Source organism: Myxocyprinus asiaticus, chromosome 34 (assembly GCF_019703515.2).
Source record: "Myxocyprinus asiaticus isolate MX2 ecotype Aquarium Trade chromosome 34, UBuf_Myxa_2, whole genome shotgun sequence".
Lineage (NCBI taxonomy): Eukaryota > Metazoa > Chordata > Actinopteri > Cypriniformes > Catostomidae > Myxocyprinus > Myxocyprinus asiaticus.
The window spans coordinates 39,574,497-39,593,044 of NC_059377.1; the positions used below are offsets into that span (position 1 = coordinate 39,574,497).

Here is an 18,548-nt window from a genome sequence, read left to right on the forward strand (position 1 = left end):
AGGTCACACTCTGGGAACTGACATGGGGCCAGTCCCATGATGCATCTGTGACTCTCATCCTAACTCCTCCAAATAATTGGACATATGCTTTGAAGAATGCATCCTACCTGATAAAAAGGAATAGTGTGTGAGTGTGTGTGTGTGTGTTCATTCCAAGTCAAATGCAATTTTTGGTTTATAGTTTATAGTTAATTAAATAATAATAATAGTTAATTGGTGACTTTTCATCCATTTGCCATCTGAACAAACAAAAAAATATTGGGCGTGATTCGATAAGTCTAAGTGGTCATAAAAATAGCAACACCTTTGGTATTTGCGGTCAAAATTGACCGACCATTGAAAATGAATGGGAAAGACCAAAAAACAGAGCAATTATTATTATTATTATTTATTTATTTTATTTATTTATTTTTATCTGTCAAATACAAATCAATAAATCAGCCACAATGCAGAAAAAAACAGACAGAAATTACAGGGTGAGACTCTAAAACATTCTCTGTGCAAAACATACACACCCACCCACTCACTCACTCACACACACACACACACACTTAAACACACACAAGAATAAACTGGTGAGACTTTGACACATAGTTTTTTTTTTTACATGTCACATAAAACCAATAAATCAGCCACAATGCTAAACATACACACTCAGAAATGAAGGGCTGAGAAGATAACACACTCACAATGCACACAGAATCAGGTCATAAATAAGTGAAGCTCTACAGTCATCTTTTGGTCACTGTTTGCATTACAAGTCATCTATTGTTTTCCAGCTGATGACAGAAATCTGACACACTCACTCACTCCACACACACACACACACACACACACGTTTGCAAAATAACTTTTTACTATAAAAAGTTTGAAATTGCAAAATGTTTACTCTGATTCTTCTGATTTATACTCTAATGTTTCTTGATGTTCATTTTCTTGACATTATTATGAATTTACTTGAAATAAATTATTGGTAGAAAAATTCTTATTCTGTGTCTTCTCTTTGTAACACCATGGTCAGGTTTGATTGCAAGCATAATGACATTAACTGCAAAAACTTACACTTCAAATCAATTTTAAAATGCTAATCTTTGACAAATTATAGTTTGATAATGTCTAAATATATATCCAAACGCATATCTTAAAATCAGGTTACAACAAGCCATCATACTATACAGCAGGCGGCTACAGCCATCTACTGGCTGTTATGGGCATGACATGGTTTTCAAGTCATGTAATTTATATTTGTTCACCAGATGGCAGCAATCTGCCTCCATTGTGTCACAATCTAATTTTTTCTTCACGTTTCAACTTATAAAAGTGTAGGTTCTGAATTTAAAAAATTGCTTATTTGTATATGCAAATAAATAGTAAAAATTTAGAAATTTACATGTAAATAAGATAAAAAAATACCATAAAATCCCAAAAGAAATGCATAATTTAATTGTTCTTCCTTAAGGTAAGAAAAAATGGTATCATCATCATCATAAAAAAAAAAAAAAAAAAAAAAAAAAAAGTGTTACACATCTACACCTTCCAGTCAAAAATGACCGCAAATACCAAAGGAAGGTGCCATTTTTGAATACCATAGGAGGGATAAACTAATCAAAACTCCCTTAAAATTACCCTTAGTGTTTAGGGCACAAGGAAAATCTAGGGGGCAATGTCCACCCAGCCCAAAATGTGGTTGTAGTGGACAAATCTCAAAAAGTTTTGGACCCCTTTACACCTGTTTTAAGCATTGTCCAGTTTATAACGGAACGGCCAAAATGCATTTTGATAAGGGGTGTAAACTGGGCCTTCGATAGCTAAGTAAATGTAGGTTTATTTAGCTATAGTTGGAGGACAAATTTGTCCCAAGAAGTTAGCTAAACTGACAAAACCTTCCTTTTGGGGACATCTAGAATGAAAGAGGAGGAATTTGATAAATGAAAAGCAAATTCTTTTTTTTTGTATTATTATTATTATTATAAAATGCAAAACATTTTCTTTTAAAGCAAATGGCTTGGGTTATGGTAATCGTAATTATGATTGCATATACATATACATTGCTTTACGTAAAAACAACAGAAGTCCATGGAACATTCTCATTTTGATAGCTAAGCGTGTGCGTGTGTGTGTGTGTTGCTCACTTTGATAAAGGTCTTCTCTCCAGAGACATCTGGTGAGTGTGAATCAGAATCTTTCTGGCAAGACTGAGAAAGCACACACACACACACACACACACACACCAATGAAACCATCTAGGGTCGTTTACTGTGATTCAGAAACACACAGTAACCAGCTTGCACATCAACACCAGAGTAAGAAACAGACCCACACAATCCTAAATCAATGCAAACACACTCTTTCCTCTCCTCAGATCAAACAGACGAATGTTTACCAGGGCGCTCATTACCCGCAACCGCTGCTGCCTGGCCAAATTTAGAGTCGTGCATGACAGCATCACGTCATCACCACATAAAATATTCAAACCGCTGCTGCCTTGATGGCAAACAACAAACAAGTGACATTTTTCATTGGCCCAAAGATTTTTCTGTCAAGAGAAAGTGTGTGACTCAGAAATGCTAGCCTTGGGTGCACGGCTTACCCTGAGACAGACGTGACACATCCCATCCTCGCCGTGGCATTCTGGGATGTTATTAATCGGGTTGCATCCGTCCAACATCGAGGAGGATTGTATAATGTGGCTCGTATACAAGCCGCATTTGACACTACAAAGTGCGTGGGAGACATTAAGCAAGAAAACAAATTTATAATTAAAATTGTTAAGCAGGCAGCACCACAACCCGAGACTTTTTTGCTTTGAGAATTTCAGACACGATCGCCCGTGTTTGTGGAAGGAGGGTTAAATGAAAGCTGTGAATCACTGTGAAATCTTGTCGCTTGTCACTTTCATGTCTTTGAAGTAAAGGATTCTGGTGATTACCAGACAGGCATGAAGTCAGAGTAAGTCGTGTGTAAACGGAGAGTGACTACATGGTTATTTGGAACAGATGTCAAACCAGGCATCAGCCCACCTGAACTGGAAGGGGTTTCAGTAGACTTTGGGAAGGGTAACTTCTTCTAAAAGCACTTCATCAAAATTCCTCCCCAGAAACCTTGTCGTTGGTGGAGACCATTTTCTGTCTGTAACTCAGTGGTGTTTTGTGCTACGAGTCTCAAACTTCAAAATAATAGACCCATATTGACCTGCAACAAATGAAAGTGGTTTACAAATGTATAACTTATCCCCATAATGTGTTACGGCCAAAGTACTACCAGGGTTGGTAGTAAAATTAATAGAAAATATGTAAGTTTTCTTTTTTTAAGAGTGTTAAAACAGCCGACTCCTTTGTCTTGCTGTGGCTAATTTCACAGCTAATATTTTATCTATCCTAAATACACACAAATAGTTAATATTTTCACACTTTTTGAATAATTTGATAAAATTACAGCTTGTTTGGAAATGATGCCCAATAAAAAATATTCTGCCCACAAGTCATATTTTCCTTTAATTCGCTTGGTCTTCTTCAATCATCACTTGTCTCATATTTCATCTCAAGCATGCTCTTCACTGACACTTTTGTTCACTTATTTAACAAGTACAATAACTAAAAAAAAAATTTAATTTAATTTTTTTTACATTCATTTAATCACTTTCACACAAAAAATTAATAAAATGGTTCATGTTATTTCACTCTTTGCTTAGATTATCATAATTTTAAACATGCAATAACTTTTTTTTCATAGTTTAATATTGAAAGTCTGGGTCTGGGACAAGACTTAAACAAAATATTCACAAAAATCTATCCTCTAATGGATATCAAACAATTGCAAACACAACACAAGTTTTACCAAAAAACTAATATTTTTTTGTCAAATATATGTGGAGTACAATTATTGGCACCTCTTTATTCAATACTTTTTGCAACCTACCTTTCCCAATATAACAGCTCTGAGTCTTCTCTTATAATGCCTAATGAGGTTGGAGAACACATGGCAAGTGATCCGAGTCCATTCCTCCATACAGAATCTCCCCAGATCCTTCAAATTCCCAGGTCCACGCTGGTGGACTCCCCTCTTCAGTTCACCCCACAGGTTTTCTATGGGGTTCAGGTCAGGGGACTGGGATGGTCATGACAGAACCTTGATTTTATGGTCAGTGAACCATTTTTGTTTTGATTTTGCTGTGTGTTTTGATTATTGTCCTGCTGGAAGATCCAACCAGGGCCCATTTTAAGCTTTCTGGCAGAGGCAATCAGGTTTAAATTTTGTATCTGACGTCAGTTGATAGAGTCCATGATGCCATGTATCCGAGCAAGATGTCCAGGACCTCTGGCATAAAAGCAGCCCCACAACGTTAAAGATCCACCACCATATTTAACCATGGGCATGAGGTACTTTTCCATATGGCTGCCTCTCTGTGTGCGCCAAACCCATCTCTGGTGTTTGCTGCCAAAAAAGCTCTATTTTTGTTTCATCTGACCATAGAACCCAGTCCCATTTGAGGTTCCAGTCGTGTCTGACAAACTGAAGACGTTTGAGTTTGTTGTTGGCTTTTTTCTTAAAACCCTCCCAAACAACTTGTTGTGATGTAGGTGATGTCTGATTGTAGTTTTGGAGACTTTCTGACCCCAAGACACAACTAATTTCTGCAATTCTCCAGCTGTGATCCTTGAAGAATTTTTGGCCACTTGAACCATCCTCCTCAATGTGCGTGGAGACAACATAGACACACGTCCTCTTCCAAGACGATTCTTAACATCTCCAGTTGATTGGAACTTCTTAATTATTGCCCTAATGGTGGAAATGGGTATTTTCAATGCTTTGGCTATTTTCTTATAGCCATTTTCCATTTTGTGAAGCTCAACAACCTTTTTCTGCACATCAGAACTTTATTCTTTGGTCTTACCCATTGTGATGGATGACTAAGGGAATTTGGCTTGTGTGTTACTTCATATATAAACCCCTCTGAAACAGGAAGTCATGACTGAACAATTTCATGTTCCATGTCCCAGGTGTACTAAAAAATGTAAAATATGAATGGGAATATACTCCAGATATATTTTACTCAAAAGAATTTCTAGGGGTGCCAATAATTGTGCCACACATATATTTGACAAAAATATTCGTTTTTTGATAAAACTTGTGTTGTGCTTGCAATAGTTTGATATCCATTAGAGGATATATTTATGTGAATATTTTGAATGAAAGATCAAAACGATAAACAATAAAGACATATTTTTCACAGCCTTCTTTGCCCATATTTACCAAGGGTGCCAATAATTTTGGCCACCGCTGTAAATGATGAAGGCCTGGTGAAAAGTTTCCAATTCAGTTTTAATGTGACCTTCATATAAGAAAAAGAAAAAAGTTGAAATCTGTTCTTTTTAATAAAAATCAATCCCTGGTACATGCCCCAAGTTAAAGAAACACCCATAAATACAATACATTTTGCGCACTAATTCATTGCAGTAAGCAAATGTACTTGTTCAAATATATTTTTTCCTTTAAATCATTAAAATATATTTACGCAAAGACTTACAACCTATGTCACGTCAGGAGAATGTGGGGCATGTATGATAGTGATTTCTCCCCTGTAGCTCCACTGCCCAGTCTCCCCTATCACAACCCAGGTGTCTGATTAAATCATCTGTACTTGTAAAGGTTGGTTGAAAGGCTAAGAAGTTCTGGTCGCAAGTATGCCATGCAAGTATAATTTTTTAAACCCATTCCCCTTCATCTCCCCATCAATCCCTGTCCTATTATACTATTAATATAAATGTCAAAAAAAGAAAAGATTTTTAAAAGAAAAAGTATCAAAGGGTTTGATTGTTTCTAGTGACATTTATGTAAAAGAGACACTTGAATATACATCACTAATTTAACCCTGACTGGATACAATTTACCGCGGCACTAAAAACATTTTTCTTAGAGTATTCCGGGTTCAATACAAGTTAAAGGAATATTCCGGGTTCAATAGAAGTTAAGCTCAATTAACAGCATGTGTGTCAATGTTGATTACCACAAAAAATAATTTTGACTCATCCCTCCTTTTCTTTAAAAAAAAGAAGAAATCAAGGTTACAGTGAGGCACTTACAATGGAAGTGAATGGGGCCAATTTTTGGAGAGTTAAAGTCAGAAATGTAAAGCTTATAATTTTATAAAAGCACTTGCATTAATTCTTCCTTTAAAACTCATGTATCATTTGAGCTGTAAAGTTGTTTAAATCGTCATTTTTACAGTCGTTTTAGGGGTTGTTGACATTACATCGTCATGGTAACGAAGTTGTAAAACTGGCTATATCTTTACACACAAAAGGTTAGCATGCGATTTTATCACACTAAAATCAAGTTTACATGAATATACTTTATGTCTTGTAGCTATACTTTTGAAACAGTGAGTATCTTAATGTTAAAAAATTCACCCTCATTCACTTCCATTGTTAGTGTGTGACTGTAACCCAGATTTTAGCTTTTTATAAAGAAAAGGAGGCATGAGGAGTCAAAATTATTTTTGTGGTAATCAACATTATGCCACAAATGCTGCTGATTAAGCTTAACTTGTATTGAACCCGGAATATTCCTTGAAACCACACTTAAAAATATCTGAATGGCATTGCATTTGATAGCAAAATATCAAACCAAGTGGCATTTTTATATAGAAAGATAGCACAAACGCACTTCTCAAGCAAAACATTTCACAAAAAAAACATGATTGTAAGACTTTAAATGATAAAACAATAAATAGACTGTTCAAATTCAAGACTTTAAAGTATTTGGACACTTTTCTGGTTTAAAATGTTAATGAAACATGTCCATATTTAATGTGATGTACTACACCCGTGGTTACTCTGCTAGCACACCTGTGAGCAAAAAAACATGCAGTTAGCTCAAGAAAAGCTTTTGCACTGTTTGTTGGAAGATATCACTTGGTTTAATATTTTGTCATTTAATGCAAAAGACATTCAGACATTTTAAAGTGTGTCTTAAATGTACTTTGAGGCCACTGCAATTATGTAAAATACCAGGATGCATCTGTTTTTAATTGTAGTTATTCTTTCTCTCCCTCAACTCCTCTTGGGAACACACTCTTTCTCCGCTTGAGGTCTAGGTGCTTGTGGAAATTGAGGCAACTCTAAACCTCGGCTCAACAACAGAAAGATGCAAATCTTCATGAAAGTGTCCACCAGTGTCGATGCACCCGCCCACCTGTGACAAATCACAACCACACAGAAGTGGCTGACTAACCACACATACGTAATCGAGAGCGAAATCGGGACCGTTGGGAGTACCAAAGTGTTCAAGGGATAGCGGATAAAAAAAACTAACAAACAAAAAAAATACTGGGCGTACGCAGCAGACGTTGGTGGGTTTTGGCAGAACAAAATAAGACAGGCTGGAAACAGCCATCTGACACTTATACAACATGATTTGTTTGAAAAGTCGGGGCAACCTCACTGTGAATGGCCATCTGTCTTCATAAGATTCCTGCCAGTTCCTCAGGGCCCGAAGATCCAAAAATACACCCCAAAAAATGTGCAACAAAACAATAGAATTCAAAAAAGTTATACTCAAGTAGACCATTAGATACAGTCCACGAATTCAACAAATGTGCATATGTATGTATCCAAACCTGTATGGCTTTCTATCTTCCATGGAAATATCTCATTTTGTGTTCCACGAGAAAAGAAAGTAATATGTTTGGAACTACATGAGGGTGAGTAAATGATGACATATTTTCATTTGGGTTGAACTATCCCTTTGTTGACGTACCGATCTTCTTGGAGTGCTCATCTCCTCTGCTGTGCATTGTGATTGGCGAGTAGATGAATGGACTGGCGGTGGACATCCCCTGTCCCAGAAGTCCTTTGACCTTATGAGGACGCAGACTCACCGGCAGGTTAAGCAGAGATACGGATCTAGAAAGATCAATGACAAAGAAAAAAAGAGTTAGCCCTAAGGCACAGCCACAGGGACTTGAGTTTGTCTACTGATTGTGAGTGACAAGTTGTCACGGGAAACTGCAAATATAAAAAAAAACATGCATTCGTGAAAGTCCGAAATTATGCAATAATCTCTGTAGAATTTCATAGAAAAGCTCAGCAGAGTTCCACAGAACTCGCACAGCCATCTTTTAAAATTCTACACAATCCTTTGCCTATAATGGGTTTGTTTATTATATATTTAGGTTGATTCGATAATACTACCGATAGAATGCAGTACTCTCAGCTTTATTTAGCACATTTTTCTTTACCAAGAATTTATTTTACCAACATGATTAAACAAAACAAAAAAAGTAGTTTCCGGAAATATACTAACATAAGTTTCTGTGCATTTTAAATTAATTTCTGGGTTTCTAAATTGAGTGTAGACCTGTCGCGATTATTTAATAATTGTCTGATCGTGGTTATTTGATCTAACCTCGGTTATTTGAGATATCCGCGATTATTGTGCATGTCAAATTCCAGTCACATTTTACTGTCCAAATGGGAATTTATGTCTGTGGAGGTTCACACCAAACACCCACAAAAATATAAACAAGGATTTTAAGAGAACATAAAGAGCTCTGGGTTTCACTTTCATCTAATGTTTGTGTAAAGTCAAATGTTCTTGGTCATTGGGGCTCATACATGCAGTATTAATAACACACAGAGACACTCGTTTACTCCATTTCAGTGGAGATTATAGAATGAAGGAACACAGAGTATCAAAGATCTTCCTTCATGCAAAATAAGGAGTCGTGGGTTTAACTGAAGAGTCTTAAAATAACATGTGAAAGTGAATATTTTGGGACAGATATATTTTACTACTGCAAACTTTAATTAATACAATACAACACAATATAATATAATTAGGGTTGTCAATCGATTAACATTTTTAATCAAATTAATTACATGGTATGCCGATTAATTAATCGAATTAATCGCAATTGATCGCATATACTGTATAAATATTTGCTTAGAAAGCCCCTCAAATAACAATAATTCAATAAATAATTATTAAATACTTATAAATAGTTATATTTAAATCATTATATCAAATATACAGTACTGTGCAAAAGTTTTAGGCACTTGTGAAAAATGTTGCATAGTGAGGATGTCTTCAAAAATAATGAAATAAATAGTTTTCATTTATTAATTAAGGTCATGCAATGTCCAGTAAACATAAAAACATCTAAATCAATATTTGGTGTGACCACCTTTGCCTTTAAAACAGCACCAATTCTCCTAGATACACCTGGACACAGTTTCTCTTGGTTGTTGGCAGATAGGATGTTCCAAGCTTCACCACAGTTCTTCTATCTATTTAGTCTCAATTGCTTCTGTCTCTTTTTGTAATCTCAGACTGACTCAATGTTCAGTGAGGGGCTTTGTAGGGGCCATGACATCTGTTGCAGGGCTCCCTGTTCTTCTATTCTATTCATTTCTATTTGCAAAAGTACTGTTTGGGAGTCTAACATTTATATTTCCAATCGACACACTAAAGCTGAAGATATAAATAACCATCTAAATACAAATGCTTTTGTGAAGCATCTTATAAGCCTTTAAGACTTTTGCACAGTACTGTATATTATAAAAAATAATAATATAGATAATTAAAATGCATTACATCATTGTGGCACACGAGTAAAGCATTAAAGATGGTAACATTTTACAATAAGGTTCTATTTGTTAACATTAGTTAACAACATTATTTAACATGAACTAACAATGAACAATACTTTTACATCTTTTAATATTAATATTAGTTAATGTTAATTTCATCATATACTAATACATTTCTCAAATCAAAAGTTGTGTTTGTTAACATTAGTTAATTCACTATGAACTAACATAAACTAACAATCAACAATTGTAATTTTATTAACAAATATTAATAAATGCTGTAAAAAATATATTGTTAATTGTTTGTTCATGATACCTTATGCATTAACTAATATTAACGAATACAACCTTATTGTAAAGTGTTACCAAAAAGACAATTCAAAAAGTGGCTTTAGCATGCAATATATGTTTATTTCCATAACTTATGTCATCTGCCTATAACTGGCCTACAGGTCACACAATCCATTTTGCAACTGAATTCGTCAGTCAGTCTGAGACAGATTTATTATGAGGGCTTTTCTAAGGACGTGCCAATGTACACCTGTGTCACACGCTTTTGGAACATCTCGTTTGTGTCACGTCATAAACAGAGTTTTTAGGTCGCTGTGTCAAGTTAAATATAGTTTGAAACTTGGAAAAACACATCTTAAGATCCCTGCATTCATATTTGCACACCATCAAGCTGTGTTTGAATGCAAGAACGTGTTTTCATCTTGTTTTGTCTGCTGTCGGTGGAGAAAACAAGTGGTACTTCAAGCTTGAATTGCTCATATGGAAGGAATATTTCTTATCACGGTCCGGGGACATGAATACTTTTTTTTTAAAGCTTTATTTTTTATATAATTAATCACACTGAATTAATGTGTTAAATCGACAGCCCTAAATACAATACAATATAATATACTATAATATAATTAGAGCTGTCAGAATTAACGCGTTAACGCATGTCAAATCAAATCACTTTATTGTCACACAGCCATATACACAATTTACAATTTAAACATCTGTTATACACATAATTATACTCAACAATATACAAATAATAACATACACTGTACAGTATACAATACGCTGTTTTTGTTTTTTTGGGGGGGTTTTTTACTATATAGATACTATATATATATATAGAATGTACAGTATTGTACTGTATTGACATTCAGGCTGTCGGTTGATAGTCCGTTGTTAAGAGAGAACATAATATAATAATAATAATATAATTTATGACAGTCCGGTGTGAGATATAAGAGTAAGGGTAATAAAGTGCAGTGCTGATGTATTTTGATCGTGGGAGATCAAGAGTTCAGAAGTCTGATTGCTTGGGGGAAGAAGCTGTCATGGAGTCGGCTGGTGCGGGTCCTGAAGCTGCTGACTCTCTCCACTGGTGCTCCATTGATGGTGATGGGACTGTGTTCTCTGTCTTTTCTTCTGAAGTCCACCACAAGCTCCTTTGTCTTACTGACGTTGAGGGAGAGGTTGTGCTCCTGACACCAGTCAGAGTGTGTCAGAGTGTGCACCTCCTCTCTGTAGGCTGTTTCATCATTGTCAGTGATCAGACCTACCACCGTCGTGTCATCAGCAAACTTAATGATGGCATTGGAGTTATATGTTGCCACACAGTCATGTGTGTACAAGGAATACAGTAGTGGGCTGAGAACACAGCCCTGCGGGGCTCCAGTGTTGAGGGTTAGTGGTGAGGAGATGTTGCTGCCTATTCTAACCACCTGGCGTCTGCTTGACAGGAAGTCCAGGATCCAGCTGCACGGCGAGCTATTTAAGCCCAGAACCCGGAGTTTCTCATCTAGCTTGGAGGGCACTATGGTGTTGAATGCTGAGCTGTAGTCTACAAACAGCATTCTCAAATAAGTGTTCTTTTTTTCCAGGTGGGAGAGAGCAGTGTGTATTGTAGATGCAATGGCATCATCAGTGGAGCGGTTGTTGCGGTAAGAAAACTGCAGCGGGTCAAGATTGAGTGGCAATACAGAGCAGATGTAATCTCTGATTAGTCTCTCAAAACATTTGCTGATGATGGGGGTCAGAGCAACAGGACGCCAGTCATTTAAACAAGTTATTTTTGATTGCTTTCGTACAGGCACAATGGTGGATGTTTTAAAGCATGTGGGGACTACAGACAAAGAGAGGGAAAGGTTGAAAATATCCGTAAAAACACCAGCCAGCTGGTTTGCGCACGCTCTGATGACGCGGCCCGGAATGCCGTCTGGGCCCGCGGCTTTGCGGATATTCACCCGTCGGAAGGATCGGGTTACATCCGCTACAGAGACGGAGAGTGAACTAACCTCTGTAGCTTCAGCCGAAACGAAACGAGCATAAAAAGTATTTAGCTCATCCGGTAGAGAGGCAGCGGTGTTCATGGCGGAGTTTTTATTCCCTTTAAAGTCCGTGATGATGTTAATTCCCTGCCACATGCTTCTAGAGTTGGTGGTGTTAAACTGTCCTTCAATCTTGCTCCTGTACTGGCGTTTTGCAGTTCTGATTCGGAGGGCATAACTGGCTTGTTTATGCTCCTCCGTGTTCCCGGAATTAAAAGCGGAGGTCCGCACATTAAGTGCCGCACGAACATCGCTAGTAATCCATGGCTTCTGATTCGGATAGATCCGTATTGTCCTGGTCGGAATCACTTCCTCTACGCACGTTCTGATGAAACACATTACGCTATCAGCGTAAAGCTCGATGTCGTCATCAGAGGCGGACCGGAACATCTCCCAGTCCGTGTGATCAAAACAGTCCTGTAGCGTAGAATCTGATTGGTCCGACCAGCACTGGATCGTTCTGAGGGTGGGTGCTTCCTGTTTCAATTTCTGCCTGTAAGCAGGCAGAAGCAGAATGGAAGAGTGGTCCAATTTGCCAAATGGTGGGTGGGGGAGGGATTTGTAGCTATCCTGGAACGGAGAGTAGCAATGGTCCAAAACCCGGTCCCCTCGTGTGTTGAAACTAATGTGCTGGTGATATTTTGGTGCGACTGTTTTTAAACTGGCTTTATTAAAGTCCCCGGTCACAATGAACGCGGCCTCAGGGTGCGCGGTTTCCTGCTCACTTATACTCCCATACAGTTCCTCGAGTGCCCGGTCTGTGTCGGCTTGTGGGGGGATGTACACAGCAGTGATAATGACCGCTGTGAATTCCCTCGGTAGCCAGAATGGTCGACACAGAAGCATAAGAAATTCCAGATCAGGAGAACAGAAAGACTTGATAGAATGTACGTTCCTCTGATCACACCAGGAGAGGTCTTTCGCTCTGTCCGCTCGGTGCACGGAGAACCCCACGGGTTCAATGGCTGAGTCTGGAATCTCCGCAGACATCCAAGTTTCTGTTAGGCAGATAATGCAGCAGTAATCCCTCGTCTCTCGTTGGAAAGAGATCTGCGCTTTCAGCTCTCAGAGCTTGTTATCCAGAGACTGAACATTTGCCAGTAGAATAGTGGGTAGCGGGGGTCGATTTGCGCGGCGTCTTACTCTGATGAGAACGCCGGCTCTGTTTCCCCTTTATCTCCTGCGTTTCTGCTGCCGTGCTGCCCAGACAAAGGGCTCCGCTTGCGTGTTTGTAAACAGCGGGTCGGCATTGAGGAAATTGAAGTCCGGTTTTCGGTGTGAGATCGCTGAACCAATGTCCAAAAGTGTTTGTCTGTCGTAGACAATAAGGCAGACAACATCCAAGGCAAAAAACATAAGAACTGTGAACAAAACAAACAAAACATTGCTATGTTGTGTCGGAGCTCGCAACGCAACGCAAGCGGAGCCATCTTGAGTCCGTTCATCTGATTAATTAAAAAAGTTTAACTTGTTCATTTTTCTTAATCGCGATTAACGCATTTACCATTGTAAGGGGGAAGTCACCCACTGGCCCAAGGACGGTATCCAATGGCGTGGTTGAAGGTCTCCTGCGTGTTCTGTCTTATCGTGCGCGACATTAAATAATACTTTGATTATTTGATTTGAGTTCCATATTTTTTATTAATCTTATCATTAATTCTTTTCTTTATTTCATCTGACTCCAGTTATGAAAAACCTCGTTGATGTATCTATGCTCTGAATTTTAGTAATTCTCTCTTCTAGACTGCATTTGTTATTTCAATGTTATTTGGGTCCTGTGCTGGTCAGACACAGGTCCTTTAACTACAAATTCATCAGTTTCAGATATTAGTACGTTTTAGACTAAGTCCTTATAGGTTCTCGGCTTTATCCGTTTAGTCTTATTTGGCTAAGTTCTATTATAGATTCTCGGTTTACCGTTTAGCCCCAGTCAATTAAGTCCTGTTTTACAGGTTCTCGGTCCTACATTGAGTATTCCCATTTAATTCTACTTGGCTAAGGTCTATTATAGATTCTCGGTTTACCATTTAGCCTCTTACATACTTAACTAATGGGTTACTTCTGAAGTAGCTTAATTAAGCCAACTCTGACCATAGATTTGTAGTTAACAAGAAATATACTAGAAAACGGTCCTTCAGAATGAATCATAATAACAATTTATTTACCAGGTAATAGTAATACATTCAAACAATCCAATTAAAATAATAAATCAAACTCAAAGCTATCAGTGAACCAAGCATAATAATATAATTAAAGTTGTATTCCATTCAAACATTTACCAAACATAAGAAATACAAATTGCAATTACCTGGTAGTGAAAAAACTACATGCAAACGACGAAGCATGGGAGATCTGATTTACAGATTCCTTCAAACATTTATCAATAATAAGAAATACCTGATAGAGAAAAAACTACATGCAAACGACGAAGCGTGGGAGATCTGATTTACAGATTCCCCGAGCTTCTCTGCCATCCTTCCTTAAGTACCAAACGATTCCATTGTTATTTCAGATGTGTGTGTTTGATGTTATTTAGGATTTGGTTAACAATTTAGGGAGATGTAGTCAACCTTTGATTGAGTAGGTTGTTTGATGTTTACAAAGAATACACCTAATCTGCATACAGCATCTGGTCTCTGTGTGAGACTTGAGAGGGGCATGCCCCGGATAGAATACTGTATTTTATTAAGTTCTTAAATCTTACTTGTGATTTGACTTTGCTGAAAGGGAATGAGACCGTTTTACCAGTTGCACTGAGACCTCTTGAATGATACCAAACATGTATGATCAGAAAACCTTTTACATTACAGAACAGGATAAGTCATAACTTAGTTTTTAGTGTCCTTAAAGTGACCTAAGGTGAGAGAGAGAGAGCAGATGTGAGTGTGATTTGCGTTTTATGGTCCCCAATCAGTGGGGTGTGTTTTCTCAGGTGGAGATGCTCCTCTGTGTGAGAGTTTTATGACATTGGTTCTCGCAGAGTTCTTTGACTTTCCCGGAAGTGATGCAGATAATTTTTGTGACAATCTTACACCGTTAATACAGAATCAGCACTGGTGTGAAGGGCGGAACCTTTGTAATGTCTCCGCCCGGAGTCATTACACTGATGCACACACCACAAACAGACAGCGGCAGAGCCCTTCTACCAGCCTACAATTTAAGCATTATATGGCATAACGCGGCGGTCCCATAGACATTCTATGGGCGGTACTGTCGTAACACACTCCTGTGATAGAGCCACGCAGGTTGTAATCTCAAAAAATAAAAGAATCTCTGACAGTGCTTCCCAGTGATAAAATGATGGAGAAAGAAGCTCTCATCGCTATTTGATGTACAAAACAAGCCCAGATATATGGCACATTTTAATTACCAAATCTTAACTATCACCAAAATGCTGAATGAGACTTTTTATCTGCAAGTACTTTTCATGTTTTTTCAAGTTTAAAGCTGCACTCTGACGTGAATCATGAACGCAGCTTCACGATTGCTGTAGGAAATGGATAGCTACAGTCTACCCGTAGATTAATATTGCAGAGGATGAGAGTTTAAGAGATTTAATGCACATTTCAATGAATATGCAACCGATGAGGAAACTAGTTCTTTCAATTAGTCAAACTCGCACTTAGATTTTGGGAAATGTTTAATGTTACTTGAATTGGTGATATATTTGGGCATTTCTTTCTTTAGACTATGGAAGGCTTTGTTTGGAAAATGTTAAAATAATTATATTGGGCCTGGGTAGCTCAGCGAGTATTAACGCTGACTACCACCCCTGGAGTCGTGACTTTGAATCCAGGGTGTGCTGAGTGGCTCCAGCCAGGTCTCTTAAGCAACCAAATTGTCCCGGTTGCTAGGGAGGGTAGAGTCACATGGGGTAACCTCCTCGTGGTTGCGATTAGTGGTTCTCATTCTCAATGGAGTGCGTGGTAAGTTGTGCGTGGATCGCAGAGAGTAGCATGAGCCTCCACATGATGTGAGTCTCCACGGTGTCATGCACAGCGAGCCACGTGATAAGATGCGCGGATTGACGGTCTCAGAAGCGGAGGAAACTGAGACTTGTCGTCCGCCACCCGGATTGAGGTGAGTAACCGCGCCACCACGAGGACCTACTAAGTAGTGGGAATTGGGCATTCCAAATTGGGAGAAAAAGGGGATAAAAAAAAAAAAAAAGAAAAAAAAAGAAAAACAAACAAATTTATTTTGTTAAATATTGTTTCTTTTCTTTCTTAAGATGAAAATAAATGTATTCTGACAAGAAAATCTGTATATATAGTGTCAAATTTCAGCACTTTCAAAATATGCGATTAATTGCGATTAACTACAAAAAATTATGCAATTAATCGTGATTAAAACATTTCATTGACTGACAGCACTAAATATAATATAATATAATATAATATAATATAATATGTTGGCTAGGTTCCAAAAACAATAGTTTAAATGTAATTAAATATTGTAATATTTATATTATTCTTCATGTCATTCATTCAAGTTTTTAAAGCCTTAAAGGAAATGATATACCCTTTCTGAAAATTAATCGTCAGCTAAATTTCATTATCATGACAGCCTTAGCTGCATTTAACATTTGACCAGCTTTTGACACTCTTCAGTTCTGTTTATATCCTTTCTGTATCTAGATTCAGATATTATGTCTCAATACAACAATACTGTGCCAACAATATTTTGTGTATTATTTTCTGGTAAAAATATCTAAACATCCGTAATTTATTTTTATTAAAATCTTGTTTTAAAAAAAAAAAAAAATGTGGTTGGGTTTATGCTTAAAACAAGAGAAAACTATTTGCCAATGGGTTAAAAAAAAACTCCAGCTAAACCAGAATAAGAGAACTCTCAGAACTGCATTTAGAAACAATTCGCCTTTAGAGCTTAAACTGTTGCCAAAGCAACAAAATCTCTGGGTTCAGCACTGACATTTACTCTTTCTTATAAGACAGCTATCTCTCTTGTGAGACAATGTTATTATTTCTCCATGGAACTTAAAAAAAAATGCCTAAATTACGCCTCTGTTTAAAATCTGGCAGAAGACAGCGCGTGAGCGAGTGAGATATTGCATGTTAACGACATGCGGACAGGGAGATAGATGTCAGGAGAAACACAACTCGTCTAAACTTCTACAATTAAATATCCCTTTAAGAATAAATGAAGCAAAAGTTTAAAATTCTTCAACAATAAAAATAAAAATGCAAACCCTTCAGAGAAAAGCACTGGGAGTGAGACTTTAATCAAGTGAATATATTAAGCTTTACTCAATGGTGGGATTATGAAATGTATCTGTTAAACATGTTTATAGGCCTTCCTGCTCGATGCACAATGAAGACCAGTAACTTCCATGGGGCAGATGAAAGGATAAAAGAAGTTTTTTGGCTTCCCATTAAAATGTTTAATATGGGAGGTATAAATGAAATAAAATCTGCAAATGATTTTACATTTTTTTTTTATTTATTCATTTTTAACAGTTTTCTAACAGTTTATTGGCTAAAAAGCTTTAAAGAATGGTGGTAAAAACAATTTCGGACTGGTTTTGGCACAATCAACCTTGTCATTACATTATAAGTGGACTTTTGCGGAAAAATAAAAGGCTACAGAAGGATATTATGTTGCCTCATTAAAACAATGTGGGTCGTGAGATCTCTCACCTGACGATAGGCAGCTTGGTGAATGGAACAGGAGGAAGTGCGAGTCCATCAGGAAGGTTAATCACCTCCATTCCACCCGGACACTTTGACGTGTAGTTCTCTAAACTCTGGGTCACTTCTTTTTTCTCTGTGTGAAGAGGGAAAGGAGAAAATGTGTATTGGAGTGAGAGCAGAATCTTTAGGTCATGTAGTTTTGTGCTTGGTCACCAGGGCTGGATTGGTAATCTGGCATACCGGGCATTTTCCCGGTGGGCCGACACACTTTGGGGCCGACTGGCCATTGGGAGAACCGGGCCGGCCGCGAAACGGGCCGAATGGGCCGCGATAAGCTGAAATGAGCCGCCGCGTTATGCAGAACGGGCCACAAGGGGGCAGAGATATGCAGAAAAAAGGACAGCGACACCACCCCCCACCAAAAAAAACTTTTGGGCCAGTTTCTATGTAAAATCCCTGGCCGATTTCTCTTCCCAGTCCACCCCTGTTGGTCACAAAAAAAAAAAACAGTGTCAGAAACATAATTTTACAATTTTAAATTTCACAACAGAATTTTAATTTTTGGGTGAACTATCCCTTTAAACCTTCTGTTTTGGAGAAAATTCCAAACAACTTCCTTTTAATTATAATCATGAACATTGCCAGAGGCTAATTTTTTCACACTCAATACAAGCTTTTTAAAATAACATTTCATCTGGAAAGAGCACCACCTATATATCAATGGTGGAAAGATTCTTTCTACAGAAGATATAGAGTAAACCCTTCATTTAGAGTAATTAGTTTAGAATACTTGCAAAAATTCCCAAAGATATCATTGAAAAGGTGGATGGGGATGGTCTCTTTTGACTTGGCCCAGTAGGCGACCATTTAGTATTGCCTTAGCAACCACATAGCAACACCCTAGAAATGCCCTATTAATAACCCAAAACACTCTGACATTGCATAAATATAAACAAGTGTCATAAAAATGTATTCGTTAT

The 18,548-nt window shown here is 37.6% G+C and overlaps 1 protein-coding gene across 3 annotated transcripts in view; it reads right to left on the minus strand.

Moving 5' to 3' along the window:
• Positions 1-18,548, minus strand: part of LOC127425128 (trafficking protein particle complex subunit 9-like) — a 290,373-nt gene that overhangs the window by 231,061 nt on the left and 40,764 nt on the right. For all 3 annotated transcript variants that reach the window (XM_051670795.1, XM_051670794.1, XM_051670793.1), the window contains 2 exons: positions 17,575-17,701; positions 7,759-7,904 (listed from right to left, as the gene is read on the minus strand). In XM_051670795.1, coding sequence (XP_051526755.1) covers positions 7,759-7,904; positions 17,575-17,701 — 273 coding nt within the window. The remainder of the gene's footprint in view (positions 1-7,758; positions 7,905-17,574; positions 17,702-18,548) is intronic.